The sequence below is a fragment of the Lethenteron reissneri genome, chromosome 23 (assembly GCF_015708825.2).
Source record: "Lethenteron reissneri isolate LAM-NWPU_2019-01 chromosome 23, ASM1570882v1, whole genome shotgun sequence".
In the NCBI taxonomy this organism is placed as follows: Eukaryota; Metazoa; Chordata; class Hyperoartia; order Petromyzontiformes; family Petromyzontidae; genus Lethenteron; species Lethenteron reissneri.
The window spans coordinates 7,749,034-7,775,704 of NC_083801.1; the positions used below are offsets into that span (position 1 = coordinate 7,749,034).

The 26,671-nt window shown below is 40.9% G+C and overlaps 1 protein-coding gene across 1 annotated transcript in view; it reads right to left on the reverse strand.

The window, feature by feature from the left end:
• The window catches only part of NCKAP1 (NCK associated protein 1), a 124,633-nt gene that overhangs the window by 61,682 nt on the left and 36,280 nt on the right, over positions 1-26,671 (reverse strand). The window contains exons 3-6 of the mRNA XM_061557018.1: positions 15,582-15,674; positions 13,659-13,715; positions 11,622-11,764; positions 9,784-9,874 (exon numbers count right to left, since the gene is read on the reverse strand). Of these exons, the coding sequence (XP_061413002.1) occupies positions 9,784-9,874; positions 11,622-11,764; positions 13,659-13,715; positions 15,582-15,674 (384 nt within the window). The remainder of the gene's footprint in view (positions 1-9,783; positions 9,875-11,621; positions 11,765-13,658; positions 13,716-15,581; positions 15,675-26,671) is intronic.

Sequence of the window (26,671 nt, forward strand, 5' to 3'; positions counted from 1 at the left end):
GCATTCACAAGATGGCATTGCAGGCAGAACAAAAATACTCAGAATGAAGAGAAGAAATTCAGCACATAAGCACATGCTGCTAATTTAGAGAATAGTGAAGCTTCGGGTTGACAACTGCCAGAGTAAAGCGAGAAAACGTGTGTGTATTTGGCAGCGGTACAAACAGGAATATACCGAATGTGATCTTTACTTGCTGGCCTGCTAATGTCCACTGTTCGAACGAGACTGCAAATATCATAAGCTCTATGTTATTAAATAAACCTCACTAAATCTTTTTTTTTACCAATTTTATCACTGGAGTCATTACACTATTATGAACACCATACTGCACAGCAGCGGTTCTCAACCCACGATACACGAACCCCTGGGGGTAGGTGGAAATGCCCCAGGGGGGGGTATGTGAAGTGATTTATAAATGTGTGAATTTTTAGCATACGATGCGTCATTGGTGAATAATAATCATGTATAAATCTTCCAAAATAAAATTACTACGACAAAATACGAGCGAGTTAGAATACCCCACAAAATGGACAATACTCTTTGGTTCTTTCGGTAAAGTCATCTAGGTAGAAAAAAGTATAGATCACGACGTTTCGATCGCAACACAAGCGTCCGTCATCAGGTGTGACACAAACACAGCAGGAGGGCTGCTGACGTAGGTTAATATATTTATCACGTAGGCTTTCACGACCAATATTATTCATAATAAATGTTTTTTTCGGTTAGATCGCATTATTTATAAATGTGGCGCAACACTCCACTACCCGACACAGCCAATCATTAAAAAATGTGTCACGTTGACAAAAGACAAATAGCTCACTACTTTAACCCCCCCCCCCTCGGCCACCTCTGATTTCTGCACATGATTGGGAATAGTGTTTGGGTTCAGTTATTAAATAATACACATTACAACTAATTACTAATCTACAACTGATTACTAATCATAACAATTACCTGATTACTAATCTATTATATAATTACAATACCCCCCCCCTCCGCCTATGATCTCTGCACCTGATTGGGTTAAATGATGACGTCACCCTGCTGCTCTATTAAAGACCGGGAGCAAGTGGAGGGCTTCACCATTCTGGAAAATTGCCCGATGATGCTGAATGTCATTACCAGCGAAACGGCGTACTCAAACATTGTTAATGTTGTGGATTCACTCTTCAACACACCGGTGGGCTAAAGTAGTGAACTATTTGTCTTTTGTCAACGTGACACATTTTTTTACTGATTGGCCGTGTCGGGTGGTGGAGGGTTGCGACACATTTATAAACAACGCGATCTAACCCAAAAGCCTTTATTATGAAGTTCATATATTTATGTTCATTATTCATAGATTTTTTTTTCTCAGAACCATGTTGGATGAGGCAAATGGGATACTCGGTTGATACAAAATTCAACAAAGGGGTACGTACAGCAGCCAAAAAAGGTTGGAAACCACTGCTGTAAAGTATATAAAAGCAAATATCTTCTGTCTCCACGTGTAAATAGCAATGATTTAGTCTATCAGGCTCTTGGCTGTCCAGACCAATATTACGAAGCAGCATTTGATAAAGCAAGCAATCTCTGGACCGGTTGTGACCTTCTGGGTCCCATCGGCAGTTAGGTTTGTTAAACAAATTCTGCTGTAAAACGAGATGGTAATTGGCAAGAGTACTCCATTTAAAATATAGGGGCCCTGTTCAAAGCTAAAACCAATATCGATCACCTATAATGAAAGGCATAATGAGTTTGCATGCTATATATACGTTCAAGTATATTTACTCTATAGCAGTGGTTACAAACCTTTATGGATGTGTGGAACACTGTCAACCCTGAAATAATTTTCACAGACCACCATACAGTACAAAAAATATCTGGTGTTTTGTGATGAAAATGTATATCTGCAACAGTTCCGCGTTCCACTTCCTATGTCTTTGCGGACCTGCGCCAGCAGTCCACGGAACCAGAGGCTGAGAGCCACCGCTCCATAGGAAGACGAATGTTTTTCAATGATAGAAATCAAAGCTCAAACACGTACTGGATTGAGATGTTTAAAAACAGTGGTTTCTTAACCTGGGGTGCACGCACTCCTGGGGGTATGGGCTGCCCTTTCTGGGGGTGCGAGACATGGCCAGATTGTTTTTTAGAAGGTAAATAATTGAAAACACAGTTTAAGCGCAGCCGTGTAGGGATAACTTACTTTGTTTCATCAAACATATGTGTTAATTAACATTTTTTGTTTTGCGATTGAGAACCAAAGGGGGTACAAGGCTGCAGTAAAGGTTAAGAACCACTTCTTTCAAGCAATAGGAAATAAAATACGTGGGAAAAACTTGATTTATGGCTGGCGGATGAGCTGTAGATCTTCTACCAGGGTAAATTTGGCACCATTGCAAATCGATGTCAAAATCACCAGATCCATCATTTGATGAGTGGAGCATCCCTTATCTTTTGTTCTGCATCTACAAGAACTTGACAGCACACAAAGAATTAATAATATTACCCAGCTATGCTACGCTGATGTTATGATTTTTTGTATTTTGTTAGTGACAGCATTCGACATTTTAATTATGTAACCACAGAACTACCGCGTTGCAAAGGCTGTCTCAATGAATATAAAACAGCCTGACTTCCCATGGCAGTCTTAGTGGCACTGTGTGGCACACGAATAAAAAGGCACTATTGGAAATCGGTGGAGTTTGTGGTGGTATATGTCTTTAGATCAGCTCCAGGATTAGATGCACCAATTAAAGCAAATCCCTAGGGTGGAGCAAAATAGATTAACGTGTATTACAGCACCAAATATAAACCAAAAAGACAAGAGTATCAATGTAATGCTGTGGCCTTCAATGCACATCAGAAACATTGATTTGTTTAATGTATGTTGGACACATTGGATGAGGTTGAACCTAATGCATAGCCTGCATTTTACCTGTGCTCTACATTTACGCACAATGAAGCACACTAAAGCAACCTCACATTTTGTCAATAAAACTGCATATAATAGGCGACGCCTCAAATATGTCCTTTCACCACAGGGCCATTGCACTAAGACATCGCCTATTGTATTCCTCCTTTTTTTCCAGACGGTTTCCTTTTCCAAAATTTACAAACGTCGTACTCGGATTGTAAATGCTGTGGCTTTGCTCTCCAACACATCGGTGTGCTGTACTAGTAACGAATTGGCATGTTCTGTTAACGTGACAAACCTTACTAATTCGCGGTATCGGGTGGTAGCGGGTTTAACGACACATTTCTATATTTACGCGATCTAACCCAAAAAAGACCTATATTATGGATGATTTCCGTAGTGTGTTTTTGTGTCTATATATAAAATCGGGAGCGAACCTGGCGATCCGGGTTCGATTCCCACTCACAGTCAACAGCGGTGACGATTATCTGAACCGATCTTGGGCCTCCCCTAGGTCAACTCAGCCTTAAATGAGTACCTGATGCAATGTATAAACATCGCCACTGGGAAGTCAAAGGCAGCCAGGCGTGGCATTGGCCACCTACCCCATTGTGTGCCGTGGCGGCCTTCATAGATGCTCACTGGCCCCGACAGTCTGTTGAAGACTAAATGAGGGATCTTTGTTTAATATACGTATACTGTATAGCGTAAATGCACTCTTACAGAATGCCACCGCAAGCGTGAAAATGCATGTGTGCAAGGGACATTAATCACACGAGGAATTATGCCTCATTGTCATTAACTGCCTTAATCACTGTCCTGTTTTATACTTTAACAGCTGTAATGACTTTTATTGCTACTATGAATGGAGAAGCCTCATTCAATGAATTGAGTATTGAGTTGACTCTAATGCCCGTACCGTATCCCAATAGGCATCAATATACAGAACAAAGAAAAAAATCCACGCCACCACGGGGTTAACAAACAAACTCCAAATATACAGGCATCAGGGCTATTAGTGACCGGACCGTGACTCTCAAATGTGCTTCTCATGTAAATGTGTTTGACCTCCGGTAGCAAATCCGAGGTTCAAATTTTGAATCTCGGCAATGCTCTGACACACATTTCCCTATTTGGGCTGCCCAGCCACATCAAGGTCAACTGTGTTCCTCGTTGCAGCAGTGCTGTTTCCTCAGTTATTTATAACTCGATCACAATTGTCTCTGTTAAATACTCGTCCACAACACTGCCTTACAAGAAAAGAATCGGCGACATTTCAGACAACGGCTCTTCTTCACTCGGTGTGCCAAATAAATAGAAAAACAGATCATCAGTCACATCACGCTGGTACTGCAACAATCCACCTGATTTCCAATCAGAAACTGATTCATTTTCCAACTTAAAATGTTGGTTTTAAAGTAGAATACAAATTTTTCCAATGTCATTTCCAACCCATTGCATGTGGGCTAACTACATCAATTATACAATGTGGGTCTCCTCTATCAACAGAACACCAACCGTTCATTTGCAGAGCAACACATGCAGCAGTCAGCCTTTGAACAAGCCGTTACAAGACCTCTCTCGTGCCTTCGGCAGTGTACATTCATTCAAGTAGCTGTCCCATAGAAAGCCAGGGGTGGCAGCACACACCTGAATATCTCTTGAGGCATGGTTGGTGGGCCGCACAGATCATGCACACCTGTTGGGCTACTACTAGGTGGTCGATAAAAGACAGGCCAGCAATTAAATAGCTTACCGAGCTACATGGACACTATCTCTACATATGTGCGCATTTTCTCCTGGTAATCGTGTTTTCTCACATGGGCAATACATCTTCTTGGTTCTTTCGGTAAAGTCACGTAGAAGGGAAGTAATAAAATAATAAAAGTAAAACATAGTAAAATAATTCTCACGACGTTTCGGCCACAACGCAAGCAACCGTCCTCAGGTGAAAACCAGGTCTGTCGGGGAGACAGCGTCTGAATGAAACAGCACACGCTGTCTCCCCGACAGACCTGGTTTTCACCTGAGGACGGCTGCTTGCGTTGTGGCCGAAACGTCGTGAGAATTATTTTATTATGTTTTATTTTTATTATTTTATTACTTCCCTTCTACGTGACTTTACCGAAAGAACCAAGAAGATGAATCCCTGCAGTCACAAAAGCTTTAAATCGAAAAATGGCCAATACACATCACGTAAATAATTGGTAATTCCAAATTGCTCTATGTAATTCCAATTAAACAATAATATTGTATCTCCTTCCTCTGTCTGCCCTGCAACTTTCCTCATTATATGTTTTTGTAACGTCCTTTCTCCTTTGAAAAGCCCACACAATGTAAATATCCCCCCCCCTCATATGTACAGCGCCTTGAGATGCAGTCACGCTTAAACGGTTTATAAATTAAAACGGAAGTGGTAAATGATTCTTTTCAGAATTTTGAAGTAGTGTACGAGAGAGAGAAAAGGTCACGTAAAGATATATATCTCGCTCTTGGATGATCATGAAAAACCGTAATCAATTTCAACTGTGCACGTAGTTTATGCAAATAGGTTAGGTGATTATAAAAAATTACTACGTAAAAAAAAACTGGGTGACACACAGTAAATGGGTCTGGCATGGGTGCTGGCAATGCCACAGTGTGCCATGTCGGCCTTGATAAGCGCTCACTGATAGCCCGTGAACAGTCTGTAAAGACAAATGAATGGTCCTTGTGCACAGTGGATGGGTAAGCAGGGGTTGAGAGCATCTCCCACAGATGTGTGGCTTGCATACTCAAATAATTGTTCCTGTGAAAAGAGCAATTAAAAAATATATCAAGACTCAAGTGCGTTCCCCGTCTGTAGATTTCCCAGCTGAGAGGCCAATTCTGTTCTCATTATATTCAAATAATCTTGGACTAAATTTAAATCACTCATAATTAAATCCCTTTGCTGATGAGAATATCATGCTAGGAGCAGATAAATATTCTAAAGAAGTCAAACAACATCTCCTACACGATCTTGATTTATTTCAACATCAATTGTCAGAAATAAAATTGCTCCTTCATCCTAAAAACACGATGATCATGGTCTTTTCCTCAAACAAAAAACCTGTTTCATTCTCTTAACCTAATACTGATATCATAAATAACATAATTGAACAAACGGAATGCTTCAAAACTTACATTCCAACCCCATATTGAATAGGTGACAGCCTTTGCCATTGCAGCACCAACGTTTTGGAACAACCTTGTTTCCTATTCATATTCTTAGGTTTTTTCTGTAAAGTCACGTAGGTAAAAAATTAAAATTAATAAAAGTAAAATAAAATAAATAACCTTGTTTCCTCCGTTATTTTGCAGCAGAAGATTAGTGTTGAATACAGCCACATTTGCAAATATTATTTGTAAATGTAATCCTTAACAATGTATTGAGAGTTAAATTTTAATATACACATTTGTTTTAATGAAGAGACTGTGTGTTGTCTTGGCATGTTCTGGGACTGTTTTTGCTGTCGCTTTACTGCCTTACCGAAGATTGGGAATTAATTATGCAATTAGAACTTATATACTTTATTTATTTATCAAAGGGGTTCCACAGTGGTGAGATGTGATCTTCCTCGCCTGCTATGTAGGAGGTCGGATGTTCTATCCCGACCCCGACGCCTGCATATTTGGAGCTTGCATGTTCTCCCCGTGGTCCTCCGGTTTTTCCCTCCGCATTTAAAACATGCATTGAGATGATTAACATTGTGTTGGTGCTCTGAATGTCCAAATGATGGGCCACTTTGTTGAGCTATCATTTGTGGCCTGGTCACTTCTGAAAAATAAGTTAATACCTCGGTGGGCTTTGTCTGGTAGAATTAGGATGGTTTAGTTTTAATTGTATGTGTTTTTGGGTGATTTATTTACCTTTCTTGTACTTTGCACTACTGTCGTGTGTTTGTACTGTTTGTTGTTGTGTAATGAGAGCTATGTCCGGCTCACGTGGTGATTGGCTCTGCCGGTCCTGCTCTACAGCCAATGGGGGGAGAGCTTAGGAGCATGGCCCTGGCGTGATCGAGGGATGTCAGCTCGGGTGATTGGTTCTGCTGCTCTTGGCCTCAGCCAATGGGAAGACAAGTCAGGGGCGTGGTCCCGGGAGTTGATGGGGAATCTGGAACATTCAGCACAGGCTATTAAGGATTGGCTGGAGCGTACCACGTGACCTAGGCAATAAATAAGGCAAGAGCCGAGGGACACGTGGTCAGACGAGGAACGAAGAGAGAGAGGGGTGTCACGCGTGAGCGGGGCTCCGAGTGCCACGTGGCGGTGCGTCTCTTGCAATCTGTCTGCCCACTTCCCGTTGCCTGCCAGCAACGGGGAGTGCTTGTGAACTGAGGAAAGTAAATAAAAGGACCGATTCCACAAGCCATCTCCAGAGTGCTATTACAGTTGTAACATTCTTACCCGCCCCTACTGGACATCTGTGAAAAATTGCTTTAAAGCTCATCGGATTCCTCCAGTAAAAATAAATATTCTGATTATGATTCTGACAAAGCAGTAAAAAAAAGCCAAGGACATGAAGCTTTATTCAATTTAATGTCCATAGTGGGACCAATTCTGCACTACAATGGCAGAGTGTGCAAATAAACAAAATGTTATATATTTGGAAGGAAATTCATGCACCACGGCACCTCACAATAAAAGTAAATATAACATTTGGCACACGCTGAGGGCATCGTATAACATGTCACAGTTTGCAGTGGCTATAGTTCAAAATGTGTTGTATGTGCCAGATGCTCTTCGCAATAGGGGTGGATATGAATGACTAACCTCTAATCATGATGATACACATGGGAGCTGCTTAGATCACCTAGTGGAAGCCCATGATGGTCGTGCAGTCATAACCATCAACGCCATCATCATCATAATTCATCACTGATGCCTAGTATTGTGATTTCGATTTAAAGCTTTCGTGACTGCAGGGATTAATATTCTAGTTTTTTTTCTTTCAATTTTACTTACTGTGGTTTTCACACCTGATGATGATTGCTTGTGTTGCAATCGAAACGTTGTGAAAATTGTATTGTTTTATTTTTATTATTTTATTATTTCCCTTCTACGTGACTTTACCGAAAGAACCAAGAATATGAAAATAGTATTGTGATGTTCACCATTTCAACTGACTTGCTATTTTATATGTGTGTACTATAAATAAGTATACTGCAGAAGCACATGACTGCTTATGAGGCACTTTATCAAACGAGGTTAACATCCTATAACCGAAATAAATATAGATTTAGTGATTTTCAGTGCAGTATAAGTTACCACTGACACACTGCCCATATTGAACATTGCTCAACTAAATGTGGAAAATGAACAATTCCTTGCAATGCATTCAGAGTACTGGCGCGATCATTGTTACCACCAAGATAAGGTTTAGTGTAAAGCGATTGTACGAGCTCTTATATAATGTATGAAAGGTTGAGCTTAACGATGCATATACTAAGAGCATTATCATTCATCTAAAATACGTACAAAACAATTATTACATAAAAGTTCGCTTTGTTATATGTCAAGGAAACAATGTATGTGACAGAATCTGGATTTGAAGCTTTCGTGACTGCAGGAATCCATACTCTTTGGTTCTTTCAGTAAAGTCACGTAGGTAGAAAAAATAATAAATCACGAAGTTTCGATCGCAACGCCTGAAGACGATTGCTTGCTTGACAGAACTTACAATTATTCGCCACCTACCCCACCAGTCAGGGCGGAAATAGCCACAAGCAGCGCTTTCCTCCACAATAAACTTAGGACAACCAATATCCAAGAACACACAAAGTACAATTTGGTCTGAACACCAACAATCTCTGCTTGTAAAATGCAACATGAAATATTTACTGTTTGCAGGAAGCTCAGCCATTAAGCTCAATGTTTCCCCCCTGATGGACGTTTAGCATGACTGATCCTACAATTTGTCTAATGCCCAGCGTTTACACAGCTGGAGAATTGCAACATTAATGAGTGCTGGTAAAATACCTTGGGATGCTGATTTACATGGTATGATAATGACATTCAACTTAATTATTTAAAGTAAAACAAAAAATACCTTTCCTACGTGAGAGGTTATACACGAGAGAGAGAGAGAGAGGCAGTGACGGAGTTTGAATGCCACTGAGCAGCCTCTTACCTTCGTGTGAGGTTATACACGAGAGAGAGAGAGGCAGTGACGGAGTTTGAATGCCACTGAGCAGCCTCTTACCTTCGTGTGAGGTTATACACGAGAGAGAGAGAGAGGCAGTGACGGAGTTTGAATGCCACTGAGCAGTCTCTTGCATTCGTGTGAGGTTATACACGAGAGAGAGAGAGAGGCAGTGACGGAGTTTGAATGCCACTGAGCAGCCTCTTGCCTTCGTGTGAGGTTATACACGAGAGAGAGAGAGAGAGGCAGTGACGGAGTTTGAATGCCACTGAGCAGCCTCTTACCTTCGTGTGAGGTTATACACGAGAGAGAGAGAGAGAGCAGTGACGGAGTTTGAATGCCACTGAGCAGCCTCTTACCTTCGTGTGAGGTTATACACGAGAGAGAGAGAGAGAGCAGTGACGGAGTTTGAATGCCACTGAGCAGCCTCTTACCTTCGTGTGAGGTTATACACGAGAGAGAGAGAGGCAGTGACGGAGTTTGAATGCCACTGAGCAGCCTCTTACGTTCGTGTGAGGTTATACACGAGAGAGAGAGAGAGGCAGTGACGGAGTTTGAATGCCACTGAGCAGCCTCTTGCCTTCGTGTGAGGTTATACACGAGAGAGAGAGAGAGGCAGTGACGGAGTTTGAATGCCACTGAGCAGCCTCTTACCTTCGTGTGAGGTTATACGAGAGAGAGAGCAGTGACGGAGTTTGAATGCCACTGAGCAGCCTCTTACCTTCGTGTGAGGTTGGAATTCTTCCATCAGCTTCTTGAGAGGGTTCTCATAGTCCACCACCATCTGGCCCAGCCTGGGAAACTCTCGGTCACTGCATTACGTCATCCACAGAGTAAAAAGAAAAGAGATAATTCCAGTTGCTTTTCTCTATATATATAGATGATATTAACTCACCACAATCTTGAGATAAAACACGCACCAAGAACAAGAGTTGACTGTGGGATGTTTAGTCCGTCTCTTCTGGTTGGAATTCTGTGGCACGAAGTGTGGGAATGTAAATCTTCTCTCTGTGGCTGATGTCAACGCACAGCAACAACTATACTTTAACAATGAGGTGGTTGAGCCAGATAAATTGCGTCAGCAAATCACTGCATCAGGAATCACTGCGATGCCTCCTTTGCATTTATGAATCGGGTCACTACTGACGATGCGCTCCCCAAATTTCACCAGGCTCACTGTTCATGAACTCTTGGAAGTGCTTGCACAAAGGAGAGTAACATCTCATCCTGTGTTCTTTGGAGTCGTTAAATGTTCCATGGTTCCTTTCTGGGTGAGCACATTCGCACACCGGATCATTTTTCAGTTTCCATTTAGGCGTAAGGTATCGGCATGAGCCATAGTTTATGCAGATGTGGTTTTCGGTTTGCCCATAAGCTTCGCGGAAATATTATTTAAGATTTGTAAATGTCTAGTTAGGATACACTTGAACGCATGTGTCCATCGCTTGGGCTACACCCCAACATAGACGGCAGTCTTAATTTAGTTTCGCTCAATGTTTCAATGTGTGAGATGCAGAATGTTATCCTCGTTCAGCGAATGAACAATGTCACCAACGATTAACAATTCCTCTTCATTGTGCTGCGAGCCACGCTTGTGCATTTAATGGGTTTGCGTTAAATCTGACAACCCCAAAATGATGAATTGTAGCAAGCTATTTTTGGTGTATAAAAAAGAAAATCCGCATTATATTCAGTGTCATTTCATTGCACTGTTAAATCTGAAGGCTGTTAAAAACCACAAACATTCAATGGCGCACTCTAGAAATAGCAAATGCACCGTTCTCAACGACATTTTGTTTAGCGCGTAGCAGGCTTTCGCGACCAATATTATTAATAATAAACGGTTTTTGAGTTAGATCGCGTAAGCATAAATGTGTCGTAACCCTCCACCACCCGACACAGCCAGTTAGGTTTGTCACGTAAACAAAACGTGCCAATTAATTACTACTTCAACTCACCGGTGTGTTGGAGAATACATCCACAACATTTACAATTTTGAGTACGCCGACGTTTCGCTGGTAATTACATCCAGCATCATCAGGCGATTTGCCACAATATTGAAACAATCCACCTAATTACATTTTACTGGTAGGAACCTCCTGGTTACACCAGCCCACAGGGATTATTGTGTCCGTCGTGCAGGGAGGGGCTGGGAGGGGAGGGAGGGGCTGGGTGGGGAGGGGAGGGTGGGGAGGGGCTGGGTAGAGAGGGTGGGGCTGGGTGGGGAGGGGCTGGGTGGGGAGGGGCTGGGTGGGGAGGGTGGGGACGGGCTGGGTGGGAAGGGGCTGGGTGGGGAGGGTGGGGCTGAGTGGGGGGTGGGAGGGGTGGGGCTGGGTGGGGAGGGGCTGGTCACCCCGTAGTGCCCTTATAAAACTCAACGTTTAACCTACTCACGCCGGCTTGTGCCTGCCCTCACAGTCGGGCATATTTGCTGAATACACCACGCCGCCATTGACCCTCGCCATTGACCGAGCAACCCAACGTTCCTACCAGCTCCCTTCGCAGGAATGTGTAAAACAAACCTGAGAGGGAGACCTGCACCATAAAACAGGAGCTTACCTGCTTCCGTGAGTCATCTCGTGGGCATAGTTATACAGACCCATGATCGCTTTTCGGTCCTCGATTCGAGACAGCACGATCATAATGGTGACGTAGTTCACGACCAAGTCAAGGTAGTTCTTTGTGAGGTCAAAATTCACGGTCTGGGAGACAGCACATGCAAGAGGAACAAGGGGCAAAAAAAACAATAGGCTTGCAGAGTCTTACAAGTGCAGTCAATTGTTACTGTCATTAGTGCCGCAGGCTGCAGAAAAGGCAATAACTGCAACTCCACGCTTTATTTTTAATGAAATTCTAAGTTGTTTACAAGTGCAAATTCACAGCGAGTTCTGCAATGCACCATAACACTCGATTATGTTGCCTGTGAATGAGCTTTGTACGTCAGCTAAAAGTTACCGCATGTTTTGAAGGCAAAAATACCAAACAGTCTTGCTACAACCCTCTGCACTCATTTACGTTTTGCACATTTTTGATGATTAACGCAAGTTAATAGAAGACTTCAATCACACACCCGCGCACATAAAGAGGCCCTTTCACTCGTTCTAAACACCAATGGAATGAGTATTTGTCGTTCGTCCAATGCACAGTTTTATAACAGAAAACGATTGCTTTTCACTACTGGCCACTGAAAGACATACACTGCACGTAGTGACAGCATTCAGTGCAAGCTCAGAACGTGCTTGGATAATCTGAGTGCTACAGGCCATGTGATCCATCCATCTTCAAAGTAAAATGCTCAAGACCCTCAAATGGTTTTGGTCAAGGCAACACACCCGAGTTAGCAAAGGAGCCTCTACGGCACTGATCAAGGGAAGGTTTCAGAGTTCTATCTCTTTGGATAATGTTGCAACCTTTGCTGCGGGGAACTAAGAGTGGCAAAGAAAAGTGTAATCTTAGGTCGTGTTTTACTTCTATTGAAACGTACTCACTGTGGAAGCATTCAATGAACCTAAATTAATCTCAAAAGTAATTTTTTTACAGCAACAAAAATACCCTGGCATGTACAGTTTATGAAAAAAAAGGCAGTGATATCCTGCTGAAATGGGCATTTAGGCAGTGGTCACCGCCTGAAGCAATGTAGAACTCAACTTCAAAATTAGATGTTAATTATTTCCTTAGTTAATGTATTTTTTTCTCAAAGCTTAAGATAAAACGTTAACGTAGATTGTATTCACAACACAAGAAGACGTTTTGCTTCTTTTATGTAAACAAAATAATATTTAGAAAATCCTAAATAATTCTGGTGAGAAAAAAAAATTCCTTCATAAATCAACATCGATAAAACCAATTATGCGAATCATGAAAATACATAAAAGCATTCAGAATTACAACCTGATCTATGAAAGTTAATAAATCATCCATCTAAACAACATAATGTGTTACATTATATATAATCTCAAAATTCATACAGCACATGCAGCCTAGAAACATATTTTTATAGATATATAATTGCATGATTGTAAGTTACTGTAGCTTACATAACGATTATTTTTTTCGTGCCATCTGCTCTAGAGTAAGACAAAGATCCCCCGTATAACCTAAACAGGCTGTTGGGGCAAGTGCTGTTAAGCGAGCACCTATGAAGGCTGGCCGGGCACAAGAGGGGGTGGGTGGCCAACACCACGCCCGGCCATCTTTGTCTCCCCAGTGGCGATGTTTACACACCGCACCAGGTACTCATTTAATATAATCGTCGCTGGTGTTGGTGGTCATGAGTGAGAATTGAAGTCAGGTCACCGGCTTCGTAGCGTAACGCGCTAACCGCTACACCCACTGTTCCCGAGAAAACACACGTACAACGAGCAGTTGGAAATCAAATTTCGATATATTCCGCTGGATTTCCGACTACCCTCCTGCCGTGTTTAGGACAATTTATCTGTCTGAATGTTCATAATGACCAAGATTACTGCTGAAAAATGTGAATCTACACCAGATCCTCGATGGCTGCTGTGTGCATATCACATATACTAAGATAACCAACGTAGTGAAAATACAAGGTTTGTTTGTGATCAGAAAGTATACTTTGTGTTTACCTACAATGTCAAAATATATTTGAGATGCATCGATGGTGTTCAGCTGCTCAGTGACGTGATCCTGCAATACAGAAAAACACACGCGTTCATATTTACTCTACATTCATATGAATGTGTTAGACATTGTTATCCATACCAGAACATTGAACAAGTCTGCATTATCTCATGAAAAAACACAAATGACCGTTAATGAAATTGTCCAATAATTTTGTTACAAACAGCAATAAAGATTGCTTCGAAAACAGTGTCAACGAATAGTATTTTGTATGTACATTCAATCTACAATATTCTCCGAAGGAATGCACATTGACATGATTCCTTTCAATGTTCCAAGAGATACAATTGACTGAAAAATAATTGCCACTGTGCACAACAACGAAATTCACAGTGACCTATTTCTGAACTTCAGTATAGATAAGACAGATACGTTATTTCCTGCAAATTTAATAACGACAAAAATACAAAGTTCCAGTCTTCCGTTATAAAAAAAAATTTCTAAACGGTAATTAAACATTTGGGTTGATGCTATCAGCACTAATTCATATGTTTGCAAATGGGGCTCTGCCAGAAACATTTAAGCACTTTCACACAATTGTGTGCAGAGGTCAGCATTTTAAATGTGCACTGAAAGACCAAATTATAACACTGAAACCTTACATCTTAACTTTATAAGACTAGGTTTTACCGTTTCTGGCAATAAAACAGGTGTTAAGATGTTAAAACACCAAACAGAATCCTTTAGCAAGGAATCGTGTCTGCATTGACCACATATACTTGTGGTGAACATGCAAACAAAAACAGGGTAAAACCTATATTCTTGGTTCTTTCGGTAAAGTCACGTGGAAGGGAAATAATAAAATAATAAAAATATATTATTTCCCTTCTACGTGACTTTACCGAAAGAACCAATAACATGAATCCCTGCAGTCACGAAAGCTTTAAATCAAAGGGTAAAACCTATTCTTCTATTTTGATACTGGCAAGGGAGGTCATATGATTTAACTTTAGTTGACGTTTCTATATTTAAACAGCTCTTCAACAAGTATACACAGTGATGGCATTGGTAAGTCAATACAACAGTTTTGACTAAGCTGAAAAGCAAAGGTCCACATTAGATCAATGTATTACGGTTTTATGCCTCGACCAATATACATATATAGGATTGTTTTGTTCCAACGTGTTCATGCCAATGTAAGAGAGTGAAGGCTGTTGCACAGTGGTTAGTGGCAACAATTTCTGGACCAGTTCTTGTTTCCCATCTCCTTCAGCAAATTGCACTGGCAAGTGAAGTGAGTATGGGCCAACAATCCCCATGACTGGCACAATATGGGGAGGCTTTCATCCAGCAGTGAACTGACAAATGGATGTAAAATGAAAATTCACAATACTATTTTTCGTTTAATTACAAATAAAAAAAACATGCTCTTTACGTGTCATGTAACATATTTGCTGAGAATTAATTGTTTTTAATCTTGCAGTAAATGGCAATGTTGGTCTTTGAGTCAAGACAACTCTAACTTTGAGATGGGCTTTTAAGACTGAGTGAGCTCAATCCATCTGCATCGCTGCACATGAGCACTCTTCCAGCCATAGAATAAATGTTGACATTTCCCATGTCCATTTGAGAATAAATGCAGGCCTCGGTGGCTCTGACTGTACCACAAAACCATCAATATCCTGCAGACAAAAGCAACCATATGGAGGGGCATTGTACATGTATGTGCCTAAATTCATGTTTACGTTGGTTGTAATTTGGATAAGTAATTACGTTTTCAATTCGTGGAACCACCAGGATGTTTTGAGTAAAATTATTCTTGCGTCTGAGCAAAACAAGCAAGTTTAGTGTGCACATTTTTTTCCATGAAAACTCAAGCAGCTGTTCACAGAAAGCTTCACACATTTAATTTATATATATAAATGCACTCACCCTGAAGTCCATGATATCCACAAATGTGAAGTAGTAAAGTGCCAGGTTCTTGAGGATGTCTGACTTTTGGTTTTGGACAGGAGCCAGCTGTTGCTGGTGGAGAAAACATTTTAAAATAGATTAATTAATTCCACACTTATAACCTGTTCACAAATGCTGCTGCGACAACAAAACAACGGAGGAAGAACTTCATCAAAGCCGAGTCAGCCATAAACATTCTCCTTAAATACAAAAAAAATGTAACGCAATTCTGTCCAACATTATTTACTTATTGAGATGTTGTGGTTTCACGCTTCAACACACCGGTGGGCTAAAGCAGTGAACTATTTGTCTTTTGTCAACGTGACACTTTTTTACTGATTGGCCGTGTCGGGTGGTGGAGGGTTACGACACATTTATAAATAACGCGATCTAAACCCAAAAACGTTGATTATGAATAATATTGGTCGCGAAAGCCTACGTGTTAAACTTATTGAGATGCATAACCTAATTTACAAGAGGGACCTGGGAAATGATGATCATGATTGCTTTCAAATAGTCATGCTTTGGAATCTACCGCAGCTGAGGTTATCCTTCAGTTTTAAAAGTTGGGCAATAACACAAACACAAAACGTAGCTTACTCTTGAGAATGATGCCACAGGCTCATCATTGTCGTCTCTGCATCGTCGATTTGCTTTGTAAATGACTGGGTGGCTGCGGGAATGAAACCGCTGCCTCTGGCACAAATAACTCGGTGGCGAGCGCGCCAACCACAAGCCCACCCAGCCACCCCCTCTCAATACGACCTGAGTTACTTCACACCGACCACTCGATCCACTCGACACTTCATTCGAATGGAAGGGATGTGTACTGATCTCGTACCATAATTAGTATAATTACACACACATTTATTTTAGGGATCTCTACCTCGTGAGAACCATTCCCAGACCCATCCAGGTGTAAATGCGTGACACTTCATGGGGGAGGGGGTGTTACTGCAGACCACACACGTGTTTAAATTTACCACGGCACAACCACAGCTAATTTTGTGAATTTTTTTTATGAGCTGCTGCTGCTGCTGCTGTACAACACCATAGAGTCAGGGGACTGACGAACTGTGCATGGGAATTAATAGTGAAATATTAGGTCTCGGTAACATAATAAAATGGCAGAGAATAAAAAAAACGAAAACAACAATATTGATAATCTCTTTATCGCTTGACTTTTGCTGGAGGCTGATGTAGTCACTGCTTATCGGTGTATATGAATTTAATTAAGTATAAAAAGTGTGCTGGCAATTCGAGGAATATCACCATTCACAGAGGGATAAAACCCCCATCTGCTCAAAGGAAGTCTACAAAAAACTCAAGCAGACAACAAACAAAAGTGCATGTCATTTTACATTCCTCGACTTCGATGTGAAACCACAAGTCAGGAAATACATTTCCAATAAATCTTTACATTGTTCTTCGTTTTACACAGTTCGGAAATGCAAATATAAAAACCACGAAATGTTTTATTACCTTAGAGGTGGAAGTTTTTTTACAATTTCACAATTCGATTCTATAAAGCCATTCCCAGACCATAGTGCTGTCTCGCTAGAAGAATTTATTTGAACGAACGAAGTAAAATTTAAATGTTTGCGTCATACAAGAGTGGCATCTGGTGATATTGGGCACAAAATTGCTGTGCAATTCACATGGCACGTTCCATGGCTATGGTTTGAGCCAAGACTAAGGGTTGGACCATACATGTGTAATGACAGGGTGACACCTGCCGGCACGAAGGGGTAACTACGGTTATGACTGCATTACATAATGCCTTATTATGAAGGGCCGTATTGGGGGTAAAGGTCAAGGGCAGAGTCAGTCGAGAAGCTCCGGGAACCAACCCGAAGGTTCTAGAAAGGGGGCATGGCCAGAGGTGGTGCTTGGCCGCGCCAGGCAGATATAAGGAGCACCGAACCAGAGCTTGGGGGCTGTTAGCGTGGGGTCTGGGTCCTGGTTGCGTCGCTGTCGTCGTGATCTCTTCGTCTTTGACCACGTGGTTGTTCTTCTGCAAGAGCAGCTCCGCCGCTACGCTCGTCAACCAGCCAGCGTAGCGCAGCACGGAGATGGGCTGTGTGTTTGGACAGCCCGGCTGTAGCCGCGTTACGAAGTGTATCGTCCTGTGTGCTCTTAATAAATAAGAAGCCTTCCACTCGACGTGTGTCAGAAGTCGCTCACTACACACGTAACATTAGCTCATGGCTTGCTGCTGCATTACACCAAAGCCTGGGTGTATGTATGTGTCGTGCATGATTACGCAAATGAGGAGTCACATGAATACAAATCAAGTGAAGGCTGTAACTAATTTTCAAAATTACGCCCCAGGCTTCTGTTTATAAACAAATCTCTGTGAAGTACCATTTTGCCGTGCAAATATCAACTCCTGCACTGTATTTGTTTGCAGGCATCTATCGTTTTAAAAAAAAAACAGATCATTAAACATATTTCCATGATTTCACCACTCTACAAAATCTCTTTATGTTATTCACTGTATTTCAAAACACAACACTGTTACAGAATTGTCCAATGAGTTTACATTAACCCGCATTATGTAGTGTGGGTTCATTTACACAGAGACATACTGCATTTTCAATACAGCTGACGCAGCTGATGCGATTGTCATTTTAACGTAAACATTTATTTTACGTAAAAGTGTTTCCCTGCTCAAATGAGTGTGGAATGATGCTCCTCTCTGCTAGCAGTCCCTGAGGCAGTGATGCAAATTCCACAATCCCATGGTAGGAGCTAGTCTATCCATAAGAGGACCATTGTCACATATCTGTTGTTTTATTGCCATTCAGTCATATTTGTTACTGAGTGGAGCGATCTTGGTATGTCGATGTGTGCTGGATAGATTGAGCATTTAATGTTCAAATGTACAAGACCAAAGCACCCAGAATGTAACCTATTTCATCACATCTCAGAAACTCAGTAGGATTGAGCCTGGACAATGCTTAGATGGGTGATCATCATGGATATAAAAAAGTTACTGCAGGATGGCCCAGAGCTATATTATTAGAAATGGGAAAATCAAGTTGTACTGGACTATGATGAATCTATACTTCCCATTGACTAACCCACAATGATCAAGCATGGTGAAATATGTAAAAAAAAAACACCATGGTCTGCACAGTGCACTGGGATGACATATCGATGTACATGAACATTATATATGTTCTGTGTAGAAGGGAAATAATAAAATAATAAAAAATAAAACATCATAAAATAATTCTCACGACGTTTCGGCCACAACGCAAGCAGCCGTCTTCCCGACAGACCTGTTCTTCACCTGAGGACGACTGCTTGCGTTGTGGCCGAAACGTCGTGAGAAAAATTGTATTATGTTTTATTTTTTATTATTTTATTATTTCCCTTCTACGTGACTTTACCGAAAGAACCAAGAAGATTAATCCCTGCAGTCACGAAAGCTTTAAATCGAAATTTAATGTTCTGTGTAATCAATAATTTTTTGGGATTAATTGAATATAATAGTAGTAGCATTTAAGAATTTGAAAAATATTTATATCATAAACTAAGCTCATGTGGATAACCATATTACATTTATTGATTTCAGCTAAACCCATGTTTTATGACGTGAAAGTTTGAATTACACTTAACCCAACGAGACAGATTTCCCAATGCCAACATCAGTTGTTGTTTAAAACAAAACTGGGAGCAGAAATAAAGAACATTGCACTTCTTACAAAAGATAAATAATGCCCCCCCCCCAGCCCACCTTTCATCATGTCATACTACAACAGAAAAATATTTATCTGGCTGGCGGTGATGACATCCCTCACATCCCACAGCGTGGAACCAGGTTCGTGCGTAACGCTGACATCACCACACCTTCTACCCACCCTCCACCATGGCCATGCACCCCGTGTAAATACATGGGCAGTGCGAGTTTATTTTAAAAAATGTATCTGACCGACACTTTTAAATTCCAATAATTAAGGACACATAAGATCCGTACGTGTATTGTTGCAAGTGCACCGTGCGTCAGAAAATTCGAATGTAGAAAATGTACAACACAAATGTGCATGTGTAAATATTTTCGTTGTTTATGCGAAAAAAAAAATTTCTTTTTTTAATTGAACCCACAACCGCGATCATGATAGAGGGCATAACATCGTACATGCTGGGTTTCCATATCGAGGAGTTGCACCCTCTGGGTATTCATTTCTCTCCAAACATGGGCTATTTAAAGTGCTTCGGGTTACTTTTATAACCAATGCGGGTTGGGGGTAGGGAAGGGGGAGAAGGAGGTACATTTTAACCTTCTTAAAACAATTCATATCATGGAGCGGCCTTCTTCTCCAAACCAAGATCACACGTTAACTGTCAGAAGAAAAACGTGATTGTGCATGCATTTCACAGCGGTGACCGCGAGAGCACGGAGATGCTCCTCTTCCAACTGCTGTGCAGATACACGCTTGTCGAATAGCACTTCTACCACTGAGTGATGCAGTGATGGGGGTGAACATTGCTTGCCACTGTGGCAACATTTTCTGAATGGTTAAACAAATTATTTGTTGAGGCTGCTGATGCTGATGATGATTTGGCATTGGACCACAAACACAATTGACAAGAACAAAACTCGCACATTTGTCAATGACACTGTGGCCTTAAAAGAGAGAAAATTTATAATTGGTGACGTTTCCAGCAATTGCCTTTCATCATTGCAGAAACGGTATAGTCACCTCAAAAATGATAAATAATTATGGTCGTCTGAAGTTGCATTAAGCAAATTCATTGTTTATTATCCAACGTGAATATAGCTAGGATTTCGATTTAAAGCTTTCGTGACTGCAGGGATTCATCTTCTTGGTTCTTTCGGTAAAGTCACGTAGAAGGGAAGTAATAAAATAATAAAAATAAAACATAATAAAACAATTCTCACGACGTTTCGGCCACAACGCAAGCAGCCGTCCTCAGGTGAAAACCAGGTCCGTCGAGGCGACAGAGTCTGAATGAAACAGCACACGAGCTTGGAGCATATATATAAGCTGGGCGCATTGACAAAGGAATTTGCATATCAAAAGGAATTTAGCATATTTATGGGAAATGCAGGAATGTGATTAGTACTGCATATGCATGTGCATTATGCAGGATTAACAGCATCAAAGGGAGCCGCAGTTACTGCTGCTGCAGCAGTTGCTGCTGCTGCTGCAGTTTCTGCTGCTGCTGCAGATGCTGCTGCTGCTGCAGTTGCTGCTGCTGCTGCACTTGCTGCTGCTGCTGCACTTGCTGCTGCTGCTGCACTTGCTGCTGCTGCTGCAGTTGCTGCCTTATCCATTTTAATATAACACTATGTATTATTCTACCCACCCTAATGTGTATCATACTGCTATATGTTTACTGTACAATTACGACACCATACATTACTCTGCACACTGCACCATGCCAGTGAGTGGAACGTGGTCTGAAAGTCACCGTAAACGTGAACACAATCAGTTAAGATCCGAAATGGTTTATTACGTCCTTCCAATGATTGCTAAGCCAGAATCCATCTTCTCGGTTGAAATTGTCTCTGTGTTTGTATATGTGGATCGCCTCATGAACGAATCTCTCATGATAGCCAGATGGCTTGCAGAGAACCTCTGTCTTGGAGAAGTCAATGTCATGTGAGCCCACTGAATTGTAACAGTGATCTGCCACGGCTGAGGTGTTTGTCCTACCGTGTTTCAGGTCTGCCTTATGTTCACGGATGCGGTCCGAGACATGTCGTTTGGTTTCTCCAATGTAACTGCTACCACAGAGGAAACTTAGTTTGTAGACGCCAGGGTACTGTATGTCTGGAACCACATCTTTTACAGACGGGACCAGATCACGGATTTTATGTACTGTGTTGAATCGGACCTGGATCTTGTGTTTAATCAGGATTTTGGAGATCTTTTTTGTGACCCCAGCAATGTAGGGTAAGGTGATGGTCTTGAAAGGCTCCTCAACAGGATCCTTCTTGATGGTTGGAGTGATGGCTTTGCGGATTGTGTAGTCGGAGTAACCATTAGCCTTAAGAGCTTGGCGTACGTGTTTGAGTTCACTGGAAATGTGTTCATGGTCGGAGATGCATTGGGCTCTATGATATAGAGTCTTGATGAGGGAATTCTTCTGGGATGGATGGTGGTGGGAATCCGGTTTTAGATAAGCATCCGTGTGGGTGGCTTTCCTGTAGACAGAGTGGCTCATTGAACCGTCAGGTCTCCTTTTGATTAGGACATCCAAAAAGGGTAGCTTGCCATCATTTTCGACTTCCATGGTGAATCTGATGGCTGGGTGTATGGAATTGATGTGGTCGAGAAATTGGTCTAGAGCAGGCCGGCCATGTGGCCAGATGACAAAAGTGTCGTCTACGTACCTCTTCCATAAGGTCGGGCGTAGAGTGGCAGTCTGGATGGCGTCCGTCTCAAATTTCTCCATGAAGATGTTGGCTACAACCGGAGATAGGGGAGAGCCCATTGGGGTGCCCTCAATTTGCTTGTAGAAGGTTCCATTCCAGGTGAAGTATGTATTGGTTAAGCAGTGTCTCACCAGGGGGGGTACCCCAGCATTCAGCAGCAACTGCAGCAGCAGCAGCATCTGCAGCAGCAGCAGAAACTGCAGCAGCAGCAGCAACTGCTGCAGCAGCAGTAACTGCGGCTCCCTTTGATGCTGTTATTCCTGCATAATGCACATGCATATGCAGTACTAATCACATTCCTACATTTCCCATAAATATGCTAAATTCCTTTTGATATGCAAATTCCTTTGTCAATGCGCCCAGCTTATATATATGCTCCAAGCTCGTGTGCTGTTTCATTCAGACTCTGTCGCCTCGACGGACCTGGTTTTCACCTGAGGACGGCTGCTTGCGTTGTGGCCGAAACGTCGTGAGAATTGTTTTATTATGTTTTATTTTTATTATTTTATTACTTCCCTTCTACGTGACTTTACCGAAAGAACCAAGAAGATATAGCTAGGATCTTCTAGCTATATTCAGAATTGCCACTAAATAGGTCATTACTGTACTTATAAAGCACAATTATACATTTCACACACTTCATTCCAAAAACCAACTTGCAGATAATTTATCACAAAATATATCCGAAAAAAAAAATTACCATATAATATTCATTCATATTGATGACCAATTTATAGATGTCATACAAAAAAAATAGATGGCGAATTTCTAAATGCCAGCTGACCAGCACACAGCAGAGAATCACGCTTTGTGACATGCACTGCCATGTAAAGGGTGTCACGATGGCTAGGAGATGTTAACTACGTCGCCTGGTATACAGGAGATCGTGGGTTCAATTCTGATCCTGACGCCTGCTGTATATTTGGAGTTTGCATGTTCTCCCCGTGGCCGTGTGGATTTTTCTCCGGGTGATCCAGTTTTTACCTCCAGATTTAGAAACATGTGTTTAGAGTATTTAGCTACTTCTAGATTAGAAGTTTTCGTGACTGCAAGGATCCATACTCTTTGGTTTTTTCGGTAAAGTCACGTAGGTAAAAAACTAAAATAAATTAAAAATGAAAACAACTAAATTAAATCACTATATATGAATGAAAAATTAAAACTAAATAAAATCACTACTTAAGATTTTATTTAGTTGTTTTCATTTTTTTTATTAAATTTTTTACCTACGTGACTTTACCGAAAAAACCAAAGAGTATTTAGCCACTATAAATTTCCACGTGATAAGCCACTTCATTAGGCTATCATTTGTGGCCAGGTCGATTCTGAAAAAGAGCTAAATAGCTCAGTGCACATTACCTGGCAAAATTAAAAAAGAGTTTCATGAAATTTTCCTCCAAATTTATTAACTTAAAACTCTTCACGCGTAGATTTGCATGCAGGAGAAAATATAGATGCATACTAATCAAGGCTTGGCATGCATGCATGCATTGTTAGCGGTCTTATCAAATGGTGCTGGGGAGTCGATTGTATCAGTGCCCAGTTCAGCTCTTGCCTTGAGGAAGAAAAAAAAAGGCAGGACACTTGTAATGCAGCACTCATTGCACGCCAAGTGTATGTTTTCCTATTTTCCCCTTACATTTATCACAGCATGCCTTTGGGATTACGTTGATGTCCACGTGTGTCCAGGACAACTGCTGAAGTGAGCACGAGCATTGTTGTGTCACACATTGCATGACCACCGCATATTAGGATATATACAAAACACAAACCAAATGAGCAATACAATCTTGCACAATATTTGTTTAATGAAATATTTAATGACAGATTCATTTTACTTTTGAGATATGCTATTTCAGTATTTACCATTTACACTCATTTATTGTTTCAAGTGATTTTCAATAAAATAATGTTTTTTTGTCAAGGTTTATAATTTCGATTTAAAGCTTTCGGTAAAGTCACGTAGAAGGCAAATAATAAAATAATAAAACATAATAAGATACAATTCTCACGACGTTTCGGCCACAATGCACGGCTGCTTGCGTTGTGGCCGAAACGTCGTGAGAATTTTATCATATTATGTTTCATTTTTATTCTTTTATTATTTCCCTTCTACGTGACTTTACCGAAAGAACCAAGAATAAGGTTTATAATATGAATAAAAGCGCAGCATATTCATGATCAAGGACGACGAAGCAGTGGTTGACATCTCAATGCGCAGCCGTGACCCCAGCGGCGAAGAGTCCTCATTTCCATGGTGTGGGCGAATCTCCCCCATCGGATGACCCCTTGTAGAATTCCAACAAAGCTCGCACTTGTCTCATCAACCCCGGCGGGATTACAGAATGAGTTGACTCTTGAGCTCAACTGTTACCTTGAAAATTGTTGAACAGTACACGCATGTCGTTATTAGACATGGCTACTGTGTATTTCCATAGACATTACCATTTTATGATGGCATAAATGCCATTATTTTTGTATGTTTACTGATAAAATTCCTTACTTGAATCACAGCTTATTGGGGTGGCATGTGTTTATGAAGAGACCACAGATTAAAAAAAAACGATGCCATGTAAACAGGATGAGAAATTAACATAATGTGTCAATGGTACATGTTTCCAGTACTATATAAGGAGGTCTCTTTCAAGGGCGATTATGCATCTTGGATTTTAAGGATTGGGATAAGAATAATCCACCGCAGTTTGAAAATGCTTCCTGTCAATGTCTGTGATTGACATGCCGCTGTGTGTTCACAGAAAAAATGTTTACCATATTCTCTCGTGCATATAAAATACCTGAATGAGAATACAATTCTCCCAATCTTAATTCGATCAGAATGTCATTAAATACTTAGCCAGGATATATGGTGCATATTCTCAGTGGTCCAATCTAGAGAAGGTGCGTGATTAATTTGTATATGCATCCAGGATGAAGTGTACCCTAAATCTCTCGATAGAGGTGCAAGATAAAAATGTGCATTGCTTGTGGAAACAAAGTGATCAGAAAGAAAAAGCCACACTTGTGCATCTAACCATGAATTATGGGACAGTGCCTTTCTAACTAAATGTTTTAAGAAAAAGAAATGAACATACAGTATACATTCCAGCAACTGTGAACTTACACCCAATGGGACCAACAGCTATGGACGGCTTAGACAGATGAATGCATTATTGTGCACATTACAATATGCACATTCATAATTATTGAAGCTGCCAGACATTCAGTATTGGCAGAACATAGTAGCCAGAATTTTTTTTAAATGACATTGGCTGGAGCTAAATTTAGTACAGCATACGTAGAAACACCACATAACAAAGACACAACACGTTGCTGGAGAGTGTAAGCAACGTAGATTCTCCATGTCGCAAATTATTATTTAGTGTGATGTATTTGAGAAGTTCGCATCAAGCTCGGACCTATATTTTAAAGAGAGGGTCCTTTCCTAAAACATCTGGACATTCACGGAAGCTTAACTTTGCTGATGAGGCACTGTATGTCACAACCAGTCCAGATATAACTTGTATTCAATCAATGCTACTGAAATTATGCAATCCCAGAAGGCCATGCGGCTGTTGGGTTGTGTAAAAAATACTTTAGTATTTTATATGAAGATACATCTGTATGACGGATACATATTGTCTGCTTTGTTACTAAGATACAGCAATGTGTTTACTTCATACAGCTATCATAGTCTTTATTTATCCTGGAGAAATCCGATGAGCTATGAAGCTCATTTTCACAGTTGTCCAGGAGGGGTGGGTCAAAAAGTTACAACAACAAAAAATACAAAAACGATAGCAGTGCAAAGTGTAGGAAAGGTAAGAAAAGCGCTAAAACTAAATAAATAAACCAGCACCTTTAACATCTCACCACCAGTTGCCACCTCGATATCAAATGAATGATGAATCAGAAGTCTAAAGTCATGTATACACATTGCAATGTGGAATAAATTACATGGCTGACATGATAGAGGGGGTGTATGGAGTGGTGCGGGAGGCAGAAATTAACCTAAACTATTAAACTATTTTAATTTAGCAGATTAAGCCCATCGAGCTATTAGTTTTTTTCCAGAAGCGACCTGGTCACACATGATAGCTCAAATAAGTGGCTTATCATGTGGACATTTAAAGCAGATAAACAATGTAAAATAATAATCTCACACTACGTCATTATTGTCTAATTCGCAGCATACGAGTGAGTTTATCATGAACAAGTACATGCAACAAAAATAACATTATATTTGCAGTTATTCATAAAGTGGGATTAGCAGCAGAATTGTAATCATATCTACAGGGTATGTACGTAGGTCAATGGTTCAGAACCGTATTGTTCATTGGGGATGAGGATCAGAATTAAAAGTATACATCAAGCAAAAGTAGTTTTCCATTCAAGGCTATCAACTGGAATTCATGACAACCTTCTAACAATCACATGATCAGAAGTCGTCGTTGAGTCTTAATAAGAACATTGGATTTCTATTCATCCAGTTTCACAGCCCCATGGGGTACAATACTTGGTGTAGCTTTTGCAGAGAATAATCACTTCAAATTAAATTGCTGAAACATCCTTTCCATGCAATTCTTTATCTGATTTGGCTGCAGTAGCGAAGCAACCGGGGATGTTTAATTTCGTGTGGGAATTGTGTGGGGATAAGGATTAC